We start from the raw sequence: 23219 nt of genomic DNA, 5'->3' as shown, positions 1-23219 counted from the left end.
ACACAGGTTCCAATCTAGTCCTAGCTCTCTCACTGATCCACTGTGTGACTTCAAGCAAATCATTTCAGTTCACTGAGCCTCAGTTTCTTTGCATGTAGGCAAGTTTGTTGTGAGGGCTAAAGGTTATGTACACAGAGTGTCTAGCACAGTGCCTGCCACTTAGGAACATGCTCTGAACAATGACTATTGTTTTCTTTTATGTACACTCGGATTGTTTTCATTCTAGCAAAGAGCATGTCACAGTTTGGAATGTAGATTTTAACAAAGAAAATGAAAAAATTCAAACTGCATTATTATATGGAGAAATACATCATAACTTTGAAAAATAATTATTCATATATGAACAAATATTTTATAATAGACATCATGCTTCTGTGATGGCAGGTGGAAAGAAGCAGGAGCATCAGCATTTGAAGATGATGTACTAAGTCTTAGAGAAGTTAAGTAACTCACTCAAGGTCACAAACTCAGCAAATGGGGGAGCCAGGATTTGAATCCAGACAATCTGGGCACAGATCCTGCACTTTCAATCACTGTGCTATGTTGTCTCTTAGGCACTTTAAATATACAACCTGTACTCCTCAAAGCAACCTTGCAAGGTAGGCATTATTATCTTCATTTTACAGTCACTTAGCATCATTGGGCCACAGCTTCAGTTTCACCTTTGAAATGAGCATGAAATGAACATCCCCATGAGAGGGTGAGCCTGTATCAGATGAAAAGATGCACGTGACAGTGCTTCATAAGGGCTTCACAACGTGTACGATATGAAGAGGGCACACAGAGGGGTTGACGTCGAGGGGGTAAGTCAGGGCCCCTGTGCCTGCCCTGCTGGCCCCTCTTACCACTCAGTGCCCGGGTGAAATCTGGAGGTATGCTAGAGGGATTGGGCAGCCCTGACAGAGGATCAGGAGACTGGCAGTCACCAAGTCACATTTAGGATCTGTTTTCCATTTTTAAATCTAGACAACAATTCACGAAAACAAAGACAAATCAATAAGGCTACTCCCAACTCAGCCATATCGTGTAACTTTTTTTTTTTTTTTTGTCTCAATTTAAAAACACTGCAGTGGTATTCTTAACGAACCTTGAAATTCAAGTTTAATTTGAATAGGGTTTCTTTAAGCCTAGCAAATTGGGAAAGAAGAGAAACTGGGAGTTGTTGGATCTCTTGAAAGGCCACAGTGGTTTACGATGGAGCCACGTGTCTGAGGTCTGGGCACGGTGCACAGCTCTCAAATGCCAGACCTCAAAGACTGTAGCAGTTTCTGTCACCAGCCAGCCATGGAACCAGGGCAAAATCCCTGCTAAGCCTCTGCTTCCTCATCATAAGGAAATAGTCAGGGGATAACAATACCACATACCGCCCAGTGTTGTCAGATGGGTGCACAACTGTTTTGCCAACTGTGAAATGACATGCAAGCTATTATCATACGCTGCTAGGTTTTGTGGCAGTGCTGCAGCCTATTAACAGTCTACGTAGAGTGTATAATATACTCACGCTACATTTCTAGGAGAATAAACCACTAGGAGAAGGTGGAGGTGCTCTACGTTCAGAAGGCCATGTGGAACAGCTCAAGAGGCCTGGGTCCTTGTCCAGGCCGTGTTAATGCCTTTCTGTGTGACTATGACACGTGTGATGTTTTGTCCCCTCTCTAGGTTCCAGCTTCCCTGTCTGTAACATGCAGGGGAACAGATGTCCCTTCCAGTCCTTTTACTTGACATTAAACTCTACTAATTCCTTCTCCAAGCCCCTGAGTCACATTAGCCAAGAACGACCAGTCGGTGAGACTCTAACACTATTTCCCTCCACCCTGAATTATTTATCTAGGATTATGCTACATCCCCTGTCATAGCTGAAATTAAGGCATTTATTTCATTCTGTCTCCATTAGACTTAGTCATTTGAATGACAACTTCTTCCAAATGACTGTGAGCTTCCTGAGGGAGAAAGACTGGGCCATTTTCATTGGTCTTTATATCCCCTCAGAAAGGAGCATGGTGCCTTACAGACAGCAGGAGCCTAGCTGATGTATGCCTGACTAAACTGGAAGCAGCCCAGTGCTAAATACGGCTCACTCTTGTGCTCCATGCACAGTCTGCCCTGTTTCTCTCTTCACTGAAGCTGTCTCCATTTGGCCAATGCCCAGAGTGATAGGCCGTAAGGATAAGCCTTGCCCCTCTGGCTGTTAGGGACAGTCCATCCCATGCAATTGTTGCATTTGTGCCTCCCTGCAAAACAGGGGCCCTCTGCACCTTCCCTTTCCTCCCCCAATGGGTGGAGGGCCCACTGGACTGAGAGGGCACTGAGGTGAGATGTTTCCTCATTTCACAGTTGAGAACCAAAGGCCAAAGAGCTTCAACAACGTGGCTTCCCCAGCTGGTTGTATTTCCAATCGTGATGGTGCATGGGATGTCTTCTTTGCTGGACTGGAAGCCCCTAGGTACAGGTACCATATCAGAGTTCCCAAAGGGCAACCAGGCATTTGATAATATCGGCTGAATGAGTTGATGCTCCTTTATCACAGCAACTATCCCACCGCATTGTGCAATTACCTGCTGTTTCTCTCGCTCTCTAGACTGTGAACTTCACAAGGACAGGGACTGTGTCTTATTTATCTCTAAGACCCCAGGACCCAAGACAGGGCCCAATTCAGTGCAGACACTCAGTTGATGTTGGCTGAGGGAGTAAATGAACTCATGCTACAGTGCTACAGTATAGCTTTGCTAAAAAGTATGTATAAGCTCATTTCAGTTCATAAACATGGCCCCAAAATGCAAGAGGTCTATCACGATTGGGGATTTTCTGATTGTTCTTTTCTGCTTCCTTCTGACTCATCTCTCCGAGTAGCTGGAGGGGGCTCCATTCCCCTGGGAATGGATCAGCCCCATATCCTATGACAAGAAGCTTTTTCTCCCACAGAAGCTGTCGGGCTTCAGGCTACCGTGTGTCCACGCTCCATGTAAGTACCAGTGAGTTCTAGTGCTGGAGGGCTGGCTCTGAAGTATGCTAAAGAGAAGACACACTAGTATTGTGTTTCATGTAAGGGAATAAATGAACTTTGTTTTGTGACCTATTCTTGTATGTGTGTTGGGAGGTGCACTCTTTCCCCAGAGTTCCCCAAAAGATGCAGTTCTTTTGCTGTCCAGATGTTCAACAGCTGTTTGAAGGCTTTGGCCAAGACCCTGGACCCTTGAGAAGGGAATGACTTCGCAGTGTGGCTCCTCTCCCCTTCTCTTCTATTACATGAATGTTATTTCTAGTCACTGGAAATGTGCCCACACAGGCAAAGTGAAGGGGAGTGCTGAGGAAATCATGCAGATACTTTATATTTACACTGACATCTTTTTCCCATGAAGAGCAAATATAATCACCCTTTATTTCGCCTGAGGACAGAGGTACACTGTGCCCTTCCCTGCTTTGCCCTGACTTTGCCCATGATGATCTCTATCAATGATAGCCTATTCAACTATCACCTTCTTGATGAATGTTTTGTCACTCCCACAACCACCAATACATAACTACAGCAGCACTTATCACAGTCCATTAGCACTTAACTTTGGGTCTTTCTCCCTCATTTGTGTTCCTGGAGTACAGGGACAGGACTTATTCATCTCTCTGCCTGGCATAGGGCCTGGTCCCATAATAGGAACTCTGGATATTTATGGATCTCAAGAATTAATGAACTCCACAAGTTTCAGATTGATTAAGGGACATTCCAACCCTGCAAGATCAGGCCCAGCTCCACTAGCTCCTTGTTGACAATTACTCCACTGGGCCCAGGCCTGGGTGGATCAGCCTGGCTACCTCCTGGCTTTAGGCTGCAGATGGAAGGACTGAAAGCTGGCCCAGACAAAGACCAGCATCTGAATCAGCCCTTTCTATGCTGCTGGAGCCAACACAAGGCAAATGAACCAGAGTAATCATAATATCACACATTGGGCCTTTTAATTCTTACGGTGCTTTGAGATTTTAGAATCATTCTAAGTTGAAAATTCGCAGAGGTTGGGATGCTGTTTCTGGCCTATCGATTTCTACTCTGTGCAGTATACTAGAAAGTCCACTGGTATAAATATAAGGGAGCTGTATAAACACATTTGGACTAGGCCAACTGTTAGCATCATTAGAAAGGAAGGGTTAACTGCTTTTATTTTTTCATATCTCAATCTTTTTATTCTCCTGTTTCCTGAGATTGGTGGAATCAGGAAGGATCAATCCACATCCAGGTGGGAAAGTAGAGCACATCATGGCTGTATTTATCCAAGTTTATACAACAGAAAAATGAAGCCTAATTCTATGACTAAAACAAGGACTGAATGGTCCAAGTGTCTCCCTTTTATAAAGAGAGGGAGTGAGGTCTAGAGGAATCAAGTAACTTGTCTATGAATGCACAGACAGTCCAAGTCAGAGCTGAAATTAGAACCCAGGTCTCTTCACTTTGAGCTAATAAATGTTCCATAACATTAGCCCCTCCTTCCTTGGGCTTTGACTGTCTAGCACTAGAAAAAAATCCAAAGCAAAGGCAACTTCTATTATAAACATACAGGAACAGAGGGTGTGGGGGCAAAGGTGTCCCCTGGTGGGCTTAGAGAGGGTTACCACCAGAATCAGAGGAGAGGGACATTGACCAGAGGTAACTCAACCTTCGTTCCCTGGAGAAGCAGCCCTCTGCAGCTTCTGTGATACAGAACCGGGTGGACTCTTCTTATCCACCTCCAGTGAGGGAGGACTCATAACTTTGCCAGACAACTCATCCCACTGCTGAATTGTTTAGAAACTCTTCCATAGGTCATCTTCTCTGTACCGGCCACTGGATGGCAATTAGTTTCATTTATGTCTGTTCATTTTAATGAATTCAAATGGAACAACTACTGACATGCACTCATTCCTTTGGGCCACATGTGCAGTTTTCTGCTTGCCCCGCAGGCTCCCGCGGCTGGACAGCTAGTGTGTCAGTGTCCTGTTAACTCAGAGAAGCCTACCCTCTACTCTGTGCCTCCTACCCCCAGAGCTTCCTGGGGCCCATGGGTGCCAGAGCCCTACCTCCATCGTTGTCTTTGCTGTCGCCACAGGCAGTTTCCATGGAAGTGTCACAGCCAGCTCCTCTCCAGCCCAGCTGGCAGACGCAGTGCCACCCGTTCAGGTCCAAGGTACATCTGCCATTACCATTGCACAACCCAGGACAACCCTCTGCAAGACAAAATGCACAGAGTCCAGGTCTGATCGCCCACAGCCAACTGCTGTCACACACAGTCACACTCTATCTGCCAATGTACAAAACGCTTTCATATCCATCAGCACTCTGATGCACACAGCAGGGAGACAGGGGTCATTAGGAATTGCCACTTTACAGAGAAGGCGACTGAGACTCAGAGAGGTGAAAGGATTTGCTAAGGGTGCACAGTGAGAAGTGGCAGGGATAGGTCTGAAACCCACACCTTCTGCATCTAAGACCCCCTCTTCCAAAAGTCACTGGGATCCTAGAACTGGAGTGCATGGGTGCAGGCCGGTCAGAATGTGACAAAAGGAGCTTTGAGCCTGGTCCTTGCTCCTTGTTCATTCTCACATGTTCCTCCTATCTGTGACTGTTGGAACAAAGGAAACATCTTTCTGTCTGCTCCTCATGTCCCTCAGCACTCTGGGTATCATTCTAAAGGGCTGTCCTTTTTCCAACTCTTATTAGTATATCAATTTTATTGGACATTAGGCTCTTCATTTATTTTGTCCTATTCTCTCCTAAACAACTGTCTTTGCTTTGAAGAAGAGGGCTTGGGTCTTTTTCTTACCATCTTGTCTATAGCTACACTTGGAAGGGGCTCTGCACCTAGAGGGGCCTGATGACTGTCGTGAAAGAGACTGACTAGGGTGGTCTGTGAATGCAATAGCAGGCTGCTCTGCATGCAGTTTCTTTACCGGTGTGTCTGTCGCCTGTCTGTCATGCTAAGTACCTCTCTGGGCTGGCACTGGAGGTACAGAGATGAAGAAGACCTAGTTCTTCTTTTTGAGGAGCATGCAGCCTATCAAAGGAGACCAATTTGTGTAAGCAGAAAAATGTCACTGCTAAATGCCCTAAAGGAGACAATATATGGTGGGAATCTCACACAGGTGTGGCCATCTGAGAGGGCTATGGATGATTTAATCAAGGGGGGTCAGGCAACATTTAGACTCTGTTGGTTCTGCTTTGACCATATTATAAAGCAGGGAGTTTTTATTACTATTAAAGCAGATTTATAGGTTTTTGATTTCCACCTTTTCAAACCCCTCTGGGTTTGTGGTTCAGGAAGCTATGTCTGAGAATATGTTAAGTTACATGGTTCCTTTAGCTTCTATCTCGCCACTTGGTTTTCACTCAAGTCCCCATTTTAACAAATCTGCTAACCCCCTTCTCTGAGGGACTATCAAAAAACACCTGTCGCCGGCATGCTTTCCATCTCTGCTCGCCCTGCTCAGTCTCGAGGAAAGGTATGGACATGACAGCACACTGTCAGCTATAAAGCTTAATTTGCTTTATTATTACCAGCAGCAAACTGTTCCAAATATGGCTACAAACTGAATTTTCTGCCATGAAATAATGGAAAATTGATCCATTTTTCTTAAATGGGACAACAAATGTGAAAGTGGCTGTTATAAGACCTGGCCCAAAGTAGGCACTCACTCAGTGGCTGATCAATCAGAATCTAAAACTGTAGTGTTTCAAGGACTTTTGATAGTTGATGGTTATTCCAAAGTGAAAGAAAAGAACATGTTCATTTCCACTTGAGATGTTCAACACAGCAACCAATCAATCAATCTGGCCACTGTGTTTTCCATTCAAGGAAGAAACATTTATTGAGTGTGCACCCCTAGTGTAAGAGGGATTCCTCCAGAACTTTACAAGCAAATGTAGAGTATATGGTCTTTACACAGCAGAAAGCTGTTGGAAAAGATGAAAAGCCACCAGCATGGTCTCCTCCAAAAGTGATCAAGTGATCAAGAAAGAAGTTGCACAAGTGGGCCCCAGGAGCAGTGCTGTGACAGGCAGATGACTGCCCAGGCATTCTGACTCAGTAGCCAACATCAGCCACCCCTAGTGATCTAAGCAATCACAGCCTCCTCAGTCCCCATCTCATTTAAATTTTTGTCCTTCTGGCTGGGACTCGTTTTCAGTTAAGCCTCAATCATATTTGGATTTAGTCTTGGAGGAAATAAGGTCTAGTCTTTAAGCATGGAAGCTGTCTGCTGTCTTTTGCTCTAAAATGTAGCCTCCTATAAGATGCAAAGAATACCTCTTTTCTAAGAGCACAAGCTTAAGAGCCATATCAAAAGCTGGCTCTACTACTCAGTGGCTGCATGACTAAGGCATGTTATTTAAATCCATTGAATCTCAGTCTTATTTATGAAAGGGGGTATTGGGAGAGTTTAATAAGAATATACGAGGGTACTTCAAAAAGTTCGTGGAAAAATAGAATTGAAAGATAATATTGATTTTCCACGAACTTTTTGAAGTTCCCACATATGCATGATGTGCAAAGCCTGGCATACACCTCAAACACAGTATCTGAGTCTTCTACTCATCTTACCTTCTATTTTGGGCAGAGGGCATATATAATCGTAAATTGTACCCATAACTTCAGGTAGGGCTCATAGAAAGGCAAAATAGGAGACTGAAGCCGTTATCTAGATCAGAGTCAGCAAACTTGTTCTGTGAAAGTCCCATAGTAGTTTAGGCTTGTGAGCCATATGGACTCTGTTGCAGCTACTCAACTCTGCTATTGTAGCTTAAAAGCAGCCATATGCCATGTGTAATTGAATAATCATGGCTGTATTCCGGTAAAACTTTATTTACAAAAATAGGTGATGAGCATGATGTCAGCTGCGAGCTGTAATTTGACAACCCCTGGTTTAGATGCTTCAGGACAGTGATGACAATGACTGCCATCCATTTAGGGTCTACTATGGCTGGTCACCATGCTAACCACTTTATACAGATTATTTCCAATCTATGTAAAACTGTTAAAATTGTTAAAATTTTCAGATCCTGATTTTCTAGGGCATTTTGAGTTCCAATTGCACACCATTTAATTCTAAATTCTGAATAAAAGCCATGTGTTGCAATAGAGTAAGGACTGTGGAGTTGGACAAACTTCAGTTTGAATCACAGCACTACCATTTTACTTACTACCCTTAGTACCTGTGTGATGACTGGCAAATTATTTAACTATAAGCTTCATTGTTCTAATTCAAAGAGTTGTTGAAAGGGTTAAAGGAGATAACATGTACTACTTATTTAGCACAGTGGGTAACATAAGTAGGCATTCAATAAAATTGGAGCTGTTATTATTATTATTGGATTTATTTATTTTTACTTTGTAAAACTTCACTAAGAAATTCATGAACAAGAAAATAACACTTTACCAGTCCAAATTGTGTGAATATTTGGGTCAGAAGCTTTGGTCCTCATAAATACAAACCTCGCCAAAGATCTATGACAAGCCAGCAGCAAATGGCTCTGTGGTCAACATGCAGTGCAGTGGGAGGTGTGTGGTGGGCTCAGGACCCTGATCCCAGCCCAGGCCCACCATTTCATGCTTTCCTAGCAAACTGTCCTTCTCTTGACAGCAACTGTCCCAAGTACACTTAAATTATTTTTATTTATTTATTAAAAAAAAAATTTTTTTAAAAAATTTTATTTTGTCGATATACATTGTGGCAAGTACACTTAAATTATTAATTTTGCAATTAAGTTAATGGTCTTAGTCCCTCCATTAGAATGTAAACTCCATAAAGGCAACTTTGGGCCTAATCCAATGCCTGCAAGTAGCAGGTACTCAGTATATGTTTGTTGAAATGAATCAAGGATGGAAACAGAGACCTAGGTTCTGGTACCTCTTGCCAGACTAACTTGTGGGAGTTGGGAAAGTTACTTTCCCTCTTTTGGCCTCACTTTGCTCATGTACAAAATGAGGGTTTGGATGAAATGATCAGTTAGGTCTACCTAGCACAATTGACCCAATAGAAAAGGTCAAAACAACTTTGAATTCGATGATTCTGTTCTTAAATTCAACAAAATTTACTTAGCAACTACTGAATGCCAGACTTATGTTAATTCTTGAGAATAAAGAGATGACATATATACTCCGCCCTCATGAATTTTATATTCAATTTATCTATATCTTACTTTATTCTAGGGAGGATTTAAAATGTGTCTTATAATCTCAAACAGTACTTCTCAAAGTGAACTTTGTGAAATACTAGTTCTATGAGGTCCTCAAAAACAAGTTTCTGTATTCAAACAAGTTTGGAAAACACTGCATCCTACACTCTTATCCTAGAAAGTCACACTGCATATTAATATATTGGAGGCTCTTAGAAGTCTTAAAGAAACCTGCTGATTTGATTACCAGAGCATTTTCCAATTTGACCTGAGAATTCTTTTCCCCCATAACTCTTGTAATAAATGTTCCATTCCATTCTATGAAAGCCCCTTTGGGAAGCCCTATTCTAGAGGGCTCCTGTAGGCACAGGGCATCTTGTGTACACATCCTATGCTGCTCTGAGGCTACCTGGATGGGCAGGTGTTCGCAGGGAGGGTATGCTCTAGATGTGCAGTCACAGGGATGCTTTAGCCACAGTCAGTTTCTTCAAATAGACTAAGTTATATCCTGAGGATCTGCACTGCTCTATCAGTTTCAAAGGGACTTTGAGTACTTGTGAGTGGGATGAAGTTTGCTCTCATCCAGCAATTTACTTGTGTGCTAATCACACCCCCATCAGCCAGCATGAGGTAGCCTCCTCTGGGGTGACTTGCTGACTTTCTTAAAGCAGTATGCTCATCCTTACTCGCTGCTGAAGATGATTAATTCCACAAACCCTGAAACTCATCAATAATTCAGAGAGCCCAAGTGACATTAACAATCCCCTCTGGAAGGACTCACACCAGGCATTTGCTAGCGCCAAGCTAATGTAATTTTAAGGTTTAGAGAAGAGCTAAGCTTTTCAAAAGAAATGATGCCCTTTAAGTGACAAGGGACTGCTTTATCTTCAACCTTCTGCTTAAGCCTATGAAGAAGCCCCACGGATGCAGCTAGCATCAGGTGTGACTAGAAGTCTTTCAGAATCCTTGAAGGCATTTATTTGTTAGCTAAGTGGCAAGGGGGGCTATGCAACACACCTATCATATCAAATGCCCCATTTCTTTATGTTTCTCTTTCTGGTCCTCTTGACTTTTTCATCTCTACATTCACTTCCCTAGACAAGGTCACCATCATCTCTTACCTAGATGAAAGCAGAAGTCTGCTAATTGGACTTTTTGTTTCCCATATTCCCCCTCATTTTTTTTTTTTCCACCATAGATCACAATGATCCTTCCAAATCACAGATATGATCAAGTCACTATCCTGCTTTTAAAAACCTTCAGTGGCTCCCTTGTACTCTTATGTTAGATTCTACAATCTACAAGACCCTGCCTAAGTTGGGGCGGCTGGCTCCTTCCTAGGTGGCTCCTGGACTTCCCCACCATAACCCTCATCATACTCTGTTGGAACTACTTGTTCTAGTGTCTTCTTTGCCAAACTGCAGGCACCCTGAGAGCAGGGGCCATCTCTGCTGTGTGGTACCCACATTTCCTGGCACTTAAGGCATTCAACATATTTGTTCAACATATTTAGTCTCTACCAATGCAACTGAAAAGCAAAGAATAAAAGTTGTTTTGTCTTTGAACTTTAAAACACTCTACTCTGACAAGTCCTGAGCTTGCATGGCACAGGTTTCTGAATTTTTTTTTTTTAATCAGTACCCATTATACCAGAATGTGAGCCAGATAGGAGCTTGGTTCAGACCTAGATTTTGCCAAGAAACATTTGTCTTTTAAACCAAGTTATGATTCACTGACCTAATCCAACTAAGGCTTGGTGGAATTTTCTTTTTTTCTTTTTTTTTTTTTTGTCGTTTTTTCGTGACCGGCACTCAGCCAGTGAGTGCACTGGTCATTCTTATATAGGATCCGAACCCGCGGCGGGAGCGTCGCCGCGCTCCCAGCGCAGCACTCTACCGAGTGCACCACGGGCTCGGCCCTTGGTGGAATTTTCTGAACTAAACATCAACACAAGTGGTTAGAGAGACAATATGGGCCACTTGCCGGTGAGGATGCCAGTTTGGAAGATGTGATTTGGAGAAAAAAATACGGGAAATTACAGGAAATTTTCAGTGACTTACGGTGATAGAAGGTAGAATGTTGGAAATACAGGTTAGGCCAGGAAATCCAAAGTCCCAGCTTTGCCACTTACTACAAGTGTAACTCAGGATGAGTTGCTCAACTTTCTCCATCTCAATTTCCTTTTTCAATCAAATGGGTATATCGGTTCCCTTAAAACAAATTCACAGGACTCACTTAAGACTCACAGATGTGAGAAGACTTCACACGGTAGGAAAAAATCCCATCAAATATATGGTAACATTATTAAATTTGGTCCATCTTGAAGATTCCTCTGATAACAATAGTGTGTGAAATGGCTGTTTTAAAGAGGTCAGAGGCACTACTCTTTCCTGCTGGAATGCTTTCATTCTCAGGTGAGGGCCACGTGAAATGTGGGGAGCCTTGCTTCTCACCCACTCGCTGGGTCCTCACAACGCCTCTGCTGTAGTTGGCAAGGTGGTCCCAGCTGAAAAGCATTTAGTCAGTTAAATTACCCCAAAACTCTTTCTGTAAGTTTTTAAATAGCAGTTGCTATCTCTTATTAGAAGCCAATTTAGATTTTTCCCTTACAATTTCAAAAATTAATCTGGCTAAAGAAGTCCTTCTCCAAATTAAGGGCGAGAATAAGAATATGATGATAAAATAGCATAACCAACATTTAATGAGCATCATTCCTGCCCATGCACTAAGGACTTCAGATTCATTATTTCACTTAACCTCATACTAACCCTATGGAGGTAGGTCCTGCTGTTATCCTAACTTTATAGATGAAGACTCTGAAGTGAAGAGAGGTTAAGTAACTTGCCCAAGGTCACCCATTTGGTTAAGTGTTAGAGTTGGGATTCAGACTCAGGCACTCTGAGTCTGTGTTCCTAGCTACTGAGGTCCTGTACCAGGTTTGTACCAGGTTCTGTACCTGTGTTAGGGCGTGAGGATAAAAACATAAATATCACATGGTATTGGGGGGAGCTTAGAGGCTAAGAGCATACATATCTGATCATTCTGAGACTTATTCTTAGAGCGATAAATCCTATTGGGAAAATTAGGCACTGCCTAATTAATGTAAATGTTTAATATGGAAGGTATTACTTTGCCTTTAGGGAATGCTCTTCAAAGATAAAACTTACCAAAGTCAGACCTTCTCTGAAAAGGAAAACAAACAAACAAGCAGACAAACCATCCACTCCCTGAGGCCACAGGTCTGTTTTTCCCCTTGTCTCCCTAGCCTGGCCCATGTACCTAGTCCACAGGGGATGTGTGCTCCATATGTGGTTGTTGAATGAATAAACACTGTAGTAACAGAATGTTAGCTCTAAGATTTCTTAGCTTGCTCTCTCAGGCCCCCACCTGGTTCCCAGCATCTTAATTCTGATGGACCAGGGGCCATAAGGGGTGGGCAGGGTGACATGAGATGAGGTGCAAAGGGTGAAGGGTACATGGGTGTGGGGAGGGGAGGACCACGGCAGATGGCAATGTTACAAACAGATTTGTGCAACTTGGGGGGAGAATGACATTCCAGGTATATCAACCACCTACTGACCAAAACCCCGCCCCCTTTGGGCAGTGGATGCTGTGACAAAGCTGGGGATGTGGCAGCCTCTAGACATCATGCTTATGGGTGTATATACATTTTTATATACACATTTCTTCTTTTATGCTCATATACAAACACGCACACAAAGACAACAGGAAAATAGAGGAAGGAAGACCATACCTTTAACTACCCTATCCAGATAGTGAGCTTGGGAGATAAAAGACAGGACATTTAAGGTAGGATTGAGTAAGTGCAATACCGTCTGCCACACAACCATGCCAGATGCTAAGGAGACAAAGGGGGATGTGCCCCACGTTTGGGCAGGCCTCTGCCATGGTGGGGAAAATAACCAGAGACAGGATGACATGGGAGAGGAGAAAGGGGAGCAAGCACATTCTCCAGGAAGGGCCAAAAGGAACTTCAACTCATTCTGTGATCCAGGTGTTTGGAAACGTGATCATATAAACAAGACACATGGAAAAGGAAAACAGGAGAAAGGAGGATGGGAAGCTGCGGATGTGGCCACACTCCTGCTCCGTCAGGTTTGCCCAGCTCTATGGAAAACTAGAACTTGCCTCTTTGTCTACCCAGAGCAGCATCCAACATCCCTCCAGGGGAAGCAGCTGTACTGAGAACAAGTGCATCCTGTCTGGGCCCCTACCCAAGAAGTTGGAATTTAGAAATATGCAAAATTTGAATCATCTCTGATATGCACTAGGGAAGTGGGCTAAATCTTTGGTCCAATATACTGCTAGTATCTGTTTGCCATTCTTAGATTTTCCATGAACACAGGTGTCCACATGACATGGATGTAGAATGCTTGGTGTTCTAGGTAAGATGCAACCATCCTGTGTGCATCTTACACAGAATGAGGTGTGGGTCAATGGATGTCACTGTGAAAAGCAAGAAAAAGAAACAAAAAACCTGACCACTTCTCAGTACTTACTGCTCAAAAGAATGATGTATGCTTGGTTTTCCAATGGGGGGTTGTGTCCAAGCCTTGAATTATTTGGTAATCTAAGGTATAGCTTATCAGTGAAGATGGGTGTCAAACACTGCTCTGAAATAACCCCCACTGTGCATGTATGTAGGTGCCTGGGTGCATGTTTAGAGCAGGACAGGCCCCTACATTCCCAGCATACATCAGCAATGCCATTTTACCTTCCCCACCTAGGCTGCAGGCACAGCCCTTTCCCGTCTCCCTAAGCTTCTCCCTTGTGTGTTCCCACAAAGGCCAGACAGAGGGCAGTCTCCTGAAGGACCTGATGCCTTCAGCCAGGCTTCCCTCCATCCTCAGTTTGATTTCACACATAAATCAAAAGTCCATAAAACAGGACTGGACTGCAATGGTGCAGCCTTATCTGGAAGCCCTAGGGTTCTATAAACTGTAAGAACATTCTTACTCTCTTCATAAAAAAATATAAAAAAATTTTTTTCAGTCCTCTGGATAGGACAGACACTGTTGCTGGTCATCAATATATATTTACTTCAAAAGACTGGTGGATGAGAGGCTATATTCCTAGTTCAGCTATCCATGTTGTCTCTGTTTCAAGATGAAATATATTCCTGGAGGCTGCACAGCCAAATGGAAAATTGGGAAGAGGAGATTTTAACTGGTCCTACAGGCTTCCCTTTATTCTTACAGATGCTGCGGAGTCCACGAGATACCAGGGTATAAGGCGGGAACACAAAGGAGAGTGGCTTATTAGGCAGGAGTGAGTAAACAAAGCTGTGAAATGCCAAACAAACAATGAAAAACTGGGACAGCCCACATGAAAAATGGCCTAGGACACACCTCTGGCTAATCCCTTTCCTGATTCTTGGTTCATCTGTCACTTTAGTCTTGGTCAAGCACATTAACCTAACTTTGCAAAGTGGTCTAAAGTTTCTTAGACATCATCTCCCAGTATATGCCATCAAACAGGAAGAACACATAGGATCTCCTGGCTCAGGTGGTTTTCTTAGCTTTCAGATCTGCAGAGGTTTTTGGAGGATCCTAATTATAAGTTCTTGTAATAACTGTGAATCCAGTTACAGAAGACATGGAGTGAGCCTAGATTTCTCTCCAGGAATGGCTAAGCTCGATGAGACACCGTCACTAGGATCAAACATTCATACCGCTGTGCGGCATCCACGTTGAGGGAGTTCTGTGATGAGAAAAACTTTCTTGATTGTCTCCAAACTTAGTGGTGGTATCACGGCTTTGGAGGTAAGTAAAGACGATATTCATTCTATAGGATAATCTCTGCAAGTCCAGAGGCTGACTTCAGAGAGCTCTCTCTCTTCTAATAGCATTTCATTTTTAAGAACTACAGAGTAATAAAGATCTCTATTAGACACAAATATGTTGTAATACCTTTAGAAATGCTTACTAATTTCCCCAGAGCACAGGTAGAAACAGAAGCCAGTGGAAGTGATTGAGGCAGGCTCAGGTTGCAATTCACACTGTGGGTTTTCAGAAGAGTGGACATTTAATATTTCCAATCCTGACTCCACAAATCAAAAGGGATTCACTTGCTACAAAAAGACCACAAGCCACATTGCAAATCCAAAAGCTGATAAAAGCCAGACAATACCAACTCCAAGAGTTTTCTGGGGATAGAACAGAGTTTCCTTGTCTCTGGCTAATAAAAATAGAAGTGACAACTGAGTCTTTGAAGTCCAGTGCCATTTATTTATAAAAGGCATATATGGAAGTTCATACCATTGTTGCCTTTATTGTTTGAAAATCTTGGCACATAAGCTCTTGAGTACAATCATTTTAAAACTCATGATTTTAAAGTACTAACATTTAGAAAAGATGTAAAGTCTGCAAGTTTGCATTATGGAAGGTAGAGTCTGGACTTCATGAAATTCCTGTATCTCTCTCCTCGGGACTTCACAATGAAGACGGTGACAGTAGTCATCTTTCCTCTTGAGCCTCACTTATTTTTTGACATTGCACAAATGTCTCTTATGCTCCTGCTATATTCCTGTCACTGTGTGAGAAGCCGGAGATAGTGGTGACATGTAGCTATTTGTGAAACAGACTCTTAGCCTTTGGCATGAGGTTGGTCTGTGAGGCCTTAGGTCGCTGGCGTTTCTAATGACTACCAACGTGAAAACTTCTTCTCTTGACTTGCCTGGACCAACAGAGGTCTCCAAAAGCTTCCCCTGGGATCATCTCAAGGAGCTTCAGGGGCCCCCTATCAAAGGCCATGGAGAACACAGCAAGAGGCTTTCCATTCTTATTCTGCAGGAGCTGCAGGTCAACTCTCATAGTTGCATCATTGGTATACATTAGGCCTGGTTAAACAGGATCATTACAGCAGGTGATGTGTGCGTTGGTTAGAAGCATCTGAAGCTCTTTTTTTTTTTTTTTTTTAAATTTTATTTTGTCGATATACATTGTGGCTGATTATTGCTCCCCATCACCAAAACCTCCCTCCCTTCTCCTTCCCCCCTCCCCCCCAACAATGTCCTTTCTGTTTGTTTGTTGTATCAACTTCAAGTAATTATGGTTGTTATATCTTCTTCCCCCCCCCCGGTTTTGTGTGTGTGTGTGTGTGTGTGTGTGTGTGAATTTATATATTAATTTTTAGCTCCCACCAATAAGTGAGAACATGTGGTATTTCTCTTTCTGTGCCTGACTTGTTTCACTTAATATAATTCTCTCAAGGTCCATCCATGTTGTTGCAAATGGCAGTATTTCATTCGTTTTTATAGCTGAGTAGTATTCCATTGTGTAGATGTACCACATTTTCCGTATCCACTCATCTGATGATGGGCATTTGGGCTGGTTCCAACTCTTGGCTATTGTAAAGAGTGCTGCGATAAACATTGGGAAACAGGTATAGCTTCGACTTGATGATTTCCATTCCTCTGGGTATATTCCCAACAGTGGGATAGCTGGGTCGTATGGTAGATCTATCTGCAATTGTTTGAGGAACCTCCATACCATTTTCCATAGAGGCTGCACCATTTTGCAGTCCCACCAACAATGTATGAGAGTTCCTTTTTCTCTGCAGCCTCGCCAGCATTTATCGTTCATAGTCTTTTGGATTTTAGCCATCCTAACTGGGGTTAGGTGGTATCTCAATGTGGTTTTGATTTGCATTTCCTGGATGCTGAGTGATGTTGAGCATTTTTTCATATGTCTGTTGGCCATTTGTATATCTTCCTTAGAGAAATGCCTACTTAGCTCTTTTGCCCATTTTTTAATTGGGTTGCTTGTTTTCTTCTTGTAAAGTTGTTTGAGTTCCTTATATATTCTGGATATTAATCCTTTGTCAGATATATATTTTGCAAATATTTTCTCCCACTCTGTTGGTTGTCTTTTAACTCTTTTAATTGTTTCTTTTGCTGTGCAGAAGCTTTTTAGTTTGATATAATCCCATTTGTTTATTTTTCCTTTGGTTGCCCGTGCTTTTGGGGTCGTATTCATGAAGTCTGTGCCCAGTCCTATTTCCTGAAGTGTTTCTCCTATGTTTTCTTTAGGAAGTTTTATTGTTTCAGGGTGTATATTTAAATCCTTAATCCATTTTGAGTTGATTTTAGTATACGGTGAGAGGTATGGATCTAGTTTCATTCTCCTGCATATGGATATCCAGTTATCCCAGCACCATTTGCTGAAGAGGCAGTCCCTTCGCCAGTGAATAGGCTTGGTGCCTTTGTCAAAGATCAGATGGCAGTAAGTGTGTGGGTTGATTTCTGGATTCTCTATTCTATTCCATTGGTCAGTGTGTCTGTTTTTATGCCAGTACCATACTGTTTTGGTTATTATAGCTTTGTAGTATAGCTTAAAGTCAGGTAGTGTTATGCCTCCAGCTTTATTTTTTTTGCTGAGCATTGCTTTGGCTATTCGTGGTCTTTTATTGTTCCATATAAATGTCTGAATAGTTTTTTCCATTTCTGAGAAAAATGTCTTTGGAATTTTGATGGGGATTGCATTGAATTTGTATATCACTTTGGGTAGTATGGACATTTTCACTATGTTGATTCTTCCAATCCAAGAGCATGGAATATCTTTCCATCTTCTTGTATCCTCTCTAATTTCTCTCAGCAGTGGTTTGTAGTTCTCATTATAGAGATTTTTCACCTCCTTGGTTAACTCAGTTCCTAAGTATTTTATTTTTTTGGTGGCTATTGTAAATGGGCAGGCTTTCTTGATTTCTCCTTCTGCATGTTCACTATTGGAGAAAAGAAATGCTACTGATTTTTGTGTGTTGATTTTGTATCCTGCTACTGTGCTGAAATCATTTATCAATTCCAACAGTTTTTTTGTAGAGGTTTTAGGCTGTTCGATATATAGGATCATGTCATCTGCAAACAGGGACAGTTTGACTTCATCTTTTCCAATCTGGATGCCCTTTATTTCCTTCTCTTCTCTGATTGCTCTGGCTAGTACTTCCAACACTATGTTGAATAGGAGTGGTGAGAGTGGGCATCCTTGTCTAGTTCCTGTTCTTAAAGGAAAAGCTTTCAGCTTTTCCCCATTCAGGATGATATTGGCAGTGGGTTTGGCATATATGGCTTTAATTATGTTGAGATACTTTCCCTCTATACCTAACTTATAGAGGGTCTTTGTCATGAATGAGTGCTGAACTTTATCAAATGCTTTTTCAGCATCTATAGAGATGATCATATGGTCCTTGTGTTTGAGTTTATTAATATGGTGTATCACATTTATTGATTTGCGTATGTTGAACCAACCTTGCATCCCTGGGATGAATCCCACTTGATCGTGATGAATAATTTTTCGTATGTGTTGCTGTATTCTGTTTGCTAGTATTTTAGTGAGGATTTTTGCATCTATATTCATCAAGGATATCGGCCTGTAGTTTTCTTTTTTGGTTATATCTTTACCTGGTTTTGGTATCAGGATGATGTTTGCTTCATAGAATGAGTTTGGGAGATTTGCGTCCGTTTCAATCTTTTGGAATAGTTTGTAAAGAATCGGTGTCAATTCCTCTTTGAATGTTTGGTAAAATTCTGCTGTGAATCCATCTGGTCCTGGGCTTTTCTTTGTTGGGAGCCTTCTGATAACAGCTTCAATCTCCTTTATTGTTATTGGTCTGTTCAAATTTTCTACGTCTTCATGGTTCAGTTTTGGGAGCTTGTGTGTGTCCAGAAATTTATCCATTTCCTCCAGATTTTCAAATTTGATGGCTTATAGTTGTTTATAGTAGTCTAGAATCATTCCTTGTATTTCAGATGAATCAGTTGTAATATCGCCTTTTTCATTTCTAATTTTTGTTATTTGAGTCTTCTCTCTTCTTTTTTTTGTTAGCCATGCTAATGGTTTGTCAATTTTATTTATCTTTTCAAAAAACCAACTTTTTGATTCGTTGATCTTTTGAATTGTTTTTTGGTTTTCAATTTCATTCAGTTCTGCTCTGATCTTAATGATTTCTTTCCGTCTCCTAACTTTAGGTTTGGATTTTTCTTGTTTTTCTAGTTCTTTAAGGTGAAGTGTTAGGTTGTTCACTTGCCATCTTTCTATTCTTCTGAAGTGAGCGTTTAATGCGATAAATTTTCCCCTCAATACTGCTTTTGCAGTATCCCACAGGTTTTGGTATGATGTATCATTGTTTTCATTAGTTTCAATAAATGTTTTGATTTCCTGCTTGATTTCTTCTTGGACCCATATGTCATTAAGTTGAATGCTGTTTAATTTCCATGTGTTTGTATAGTTTCCAGAGTTTCGTTTGTTATTAATTTCTAGTTTTAATCCATTGTGGTCTGAGAAGATACATGGCATAATTCCAATTTTTTTGAATTTATTAAGACTTGATTTGTGACCTAATATGTGATCTATCCTGGAGAATGATCCATGTGCTGATGAGAAGAATGAATATTCTGAGGTTGTTGGGTGGAATGTTCTGTAGATATCTGCCAATTCCAATTGGTCTAGAGTCTTGTTTAGATCTTGTGTTTCTCTACTGATTCTTTGCCTAGATGATCTGTCTAATATTGACAGTGGGGTGTTCAGGTCCCCTGCTATTATGGTATTAGTGTCTATTTCCTTCTTTAGGTCTAATAGAGTTTGTTTTATAAATCTGGCTGCTCCAACATTGGGTGCGTACATATTTATGATTGTTATGTCTTCTTGATGGATCAGACCTTTTATCATTAAGTAGTGTCCCTCATTGTCTCTTTTTATGGTTTTTAGTTTAAAGTCTATTTTGTCAGATATAAGAATAGCTACTCCAGCTCGTTTTTCTTTTCTGTTTGCATGGTAAATCTTTTTCCATCCTTTCACTCTTAGTCTGTGTGAATCTTTATGGGTGAGGTGGGTCTCTTGTAGGCAGCATATAGTTGGGTCCTGCTTTTTGATCCAGTCAGCCAGTCTGTGTCTTTTAATTGGGGAATTTAATCCTTTTACATTAAGAGTTGTTATTGAAAGGTGTTGATTTATTCCTAGCATTTTATTGGTTGTTTGGTTGTCTTAGGTGTCTTTTGTTCCTTGCTTTCTGATTTACTGTTTGTTTTCTGTGTTTGTTGGTTCCTTAGGTTGTAGATAGCGTTTTTGTTTGCTTTTTTTCTCTTCATGAATGCCATTTTTATTATACTAGTGGATATTGATTTTTGTTGGGTTTTTATGGCAGTGGTAGTTATTTTTCAGGAACCAAACCCAGTACTCTCTTGAGGATTTCTTGTAAGGGTGGTCGTGTGGTAGTGAACTCCTGCAGTTTTTGTTTGTCTGAGAAATATACTATTTGCCCCTCATTTCGGAAGGATAGCCTTGCAGGGTAGAGTATTCTTGGCTGGCAATCTTTGTCTTTTAGTATTTTGAAAATATCATTGCATTCCTTTCTCGCTTTTAGGGTTTGTGATGAAAAGTCTGATGTTAACCTGATTGGGGCTCCCTTACAGGTGATTTGACGCTTCTCTCTTGCAGCTTTTAAGATTCTCTCTTTGTCTCTAAGTTTTGCCAATTTGACTATGACATGTCTTGGAGAAGGTCTTTTTGGGTTGAATACATTTGGAGATCGTTGAGCTTCCTGGATGTGAAGATCTGTGATTTTTCCTATACCTGGGAAGTTTTCTGCCACTATTTTGTTGAATATGTTTTCAATGGAATCTCCATTTTCCTCCCCTTCTGGAATACCCATGACTTGGATATTTGATCGCTTAAGGTTGTCTGATATCTCTCTCAGATTTTCTTCAATGTCCTTGATTCTTTTTCCTTTCTTTTTGTCTGCTTGTGTTATTTCAAACAGCCCATCTTCAAGTTCAGAGGTTCTCTCTTCAACTTTGACAAGCCTGCTGGTTAAACTCTCCGTTGTGTTTTTTATTTCGTTGAATAACTTCTTCAGTTCAGCAAGTTCTGCTACATTTTTTTTCAGGACATTGATTTCCTTGTATATTTCCTCTTTCAGATCCTGTATACTTTTCCTCATTTCATCATGATGTCTAGCTGTGTTTTCTTGTATCTCATTCAGTTTCCTTAGAATTATCACTCGAATTTCCTTGTCAGTCATTTCAAGGGCTTCTTGTTCTATAGGATCTAGAGTTTGAGATTTATTAACTTTTGGTGGTGTACTTTCTTGATTTTTTGTATTTCTGGTATCTTTTTTTTGATGTTTATTCATTGTGGCAGGGGGTTTCACAGTCCACCTGTTTGAGACTAATGACTAACTAGGATGTTGCTGTGGTTGCCAATTTCGTATGGCTCCCTCCGTGACTGCTCAGTTGGCCTCTAGTGCCTTGTGTGTGTGGTTGCCTCGGGTCTTGGGCTTCTCCGAGGCAGCTTGGTCAGCTTGGACTCTGCTGGGCTGGTGGATCATGTACCCCAGGGTGTGTGATCTCTGTTGAGCTTTCACTTCCTGTGCAGGACTTCTCCCTGTTCCGTGTGCTCTGGCCCAGGCTGTTAGATCGTGCAGTGGCGACCCCACCGGGTGTGTGGTTTCTGTCGAGTCTCCGCCTCACTGGCCGCACGTCTCCCCACTCTGTGTGCACTGTGCTGGGCTGGGGCGTGTCTTCTGCACCCCTCGTCTATCAGCTGGGCCTTCAAGACCCTGCTCGGCACCGCCTCGCCTAGGAAGTCTACCAGGTTTCTGCTAGGCACAGACGACCGGTCTCTCTTGGGTGCCTTTGTAGCACTATGTAGATCTTTCTCGGGTCTTGTTCACCTCTGTATCCCCCCAGTATAAACCGAGTCTAGCGCCCACCTGCAGCCTGGTCACCGGCAGGTTCAAGCGGGCCTGGGAACTCTCCTACCACACTATTCCCAACCAGAAATTCGTTAGGCTTTTTTCCAAACTGGTGGCCGCAGAGATGGTATCTGCCTCCCAGTAACAGGGAGTTTACCTGGGGCCGGAGTCCAGGGTGTGGTGGAGTGACAGTCGGCCTGCCCGTACTTCCTTGCCCTCCCGACACTGGCCGGGGACGCCCCCCGCCACCAGCCCCACCAGAGAACCGCGGAGGGAGTGGGAGCGGAGGCCGGTCCGCAGGCTCCGGAAAGCCCCGTGCCAGGCCAAGCAAGTGGGAAGGCTCAGTGATGGCCGAGCTGGGCGGGGCTGCCCACACCTGGGAAAATGGAGGCAGCACCGGGGCGGTGAGTGGCCTGGTGGTGCAGGCGGGAGCCAGGTGGGCATCCACCCCCCGAACAGAGCTGTGCCAGGTGTCACTCACAGTGCTGTGCCAGGTCGGGCGCTCACTCTGTCTCTGGTTTGTTGCCTTCCCAGTTCTCGGCCGCTGCCGCCTCGGGCTGTTCAGTCGCGGCGTGGCTCGGGTGCTCCCAGGAATCTTCTTTAATGCCGGCCTGAAACCCCGAATCCTGAATAGGGCAGCTGGCCGCCTTCAGCGCGGCCCTGGCCTCCGGGATCCTGGCTGCATCCACAGCAGCCCTGGTGCCGCGTTCCCTGTTTAGAGACTCGCTTTTGCAGCTAAGAAACAGTTCTTTTCCTGCTCCACACTTCAAAGCTGTTGCCTGTAAATGAGGCAGCCTTTCCTGCCGGGGGTAAAGTGGCGGTCACCCCCCACGACCAGCCAGCAGCAGCGGTCCTCCCCTAAGAGATGGCAAGAGGAAGGTCCACAAATTTCCCGGCTGCCTGAGGCCCAGCGGCCACCTTTTCCACCTCAGCTACTCCGCGCCAGCCGACGCAGCCGCCGCCATCTTGAAACCTCCTGAAGCTCTTTAGAAGGATGACAAACCACCAAAGAGATGTCCTTGTTAAAATCTTGACTACAATAATGCTCTTCTCTCTTGGATGAAGGATCGTTGAATAAGTGGTTAGTGGCATCATCATCCTGAGGGAAACTCATAAAGCCCAGTAACTTTCCTCCAATTGCCCACAACTACCATGTGTATGCTGAAATCTCCCAGAACCATCAGCTATCCGAACTCTTGTTCCGATGATTTGAGGTAGATCCCTGTACATTTTCTCTTTCTCCTTGTCAGCATGTGTCCTGGCAGATCATAGGTCCTGTTGTGAGAGAATGCTTTTGAGGAGGGATAAGCACAGGGTTGTCACAGAGGCGCTGATACCTCACGGGTGACTTGTGAGCTCTCAGTTAAGGATTATCTTA

The 23219-nt window shown here is 42.8% G+C and overlaps 1 protein-coding gene across 1 annotated transcript in view; it reads right to left on the bottom strand.

Annotated features, from left to right (window-relative positions):
- TENM4 (teneurin transmembrane protein 4) overlaps positions 1 to 23219 on the bottom strand; it is a 403492-nt gene that overhangs the window by 100375 nt on the left and 279898 nt on the right. Inside the window, 1 exon segment of the mRNA XM_063092724.1 lies at positions 5044 to 5190. Within this exon segment, the coding sequence (XP_062948794.1) occupies positions 5044 to 5190 (147 nt within the window).

This window comes from Cynocephalus volans, chromosome 4 (genome assembly GCF_027409185.1).
Source record: "Cynocephalus volans isolate mCynVol1 chromosome 4, mCynVol1.pri, whole genome shotgun sequence".
In the NCBI taxonomy this organism is placed as follows: Eukaryota; Metazoa; Chordata; class Mammalia; order Dermoptera; family Cynocephalidae; genus Cynocephalus; species Cynocephalus volans.
This window is presented reverse-complemented; position numbering and strand designations above follow the sequence as displayed.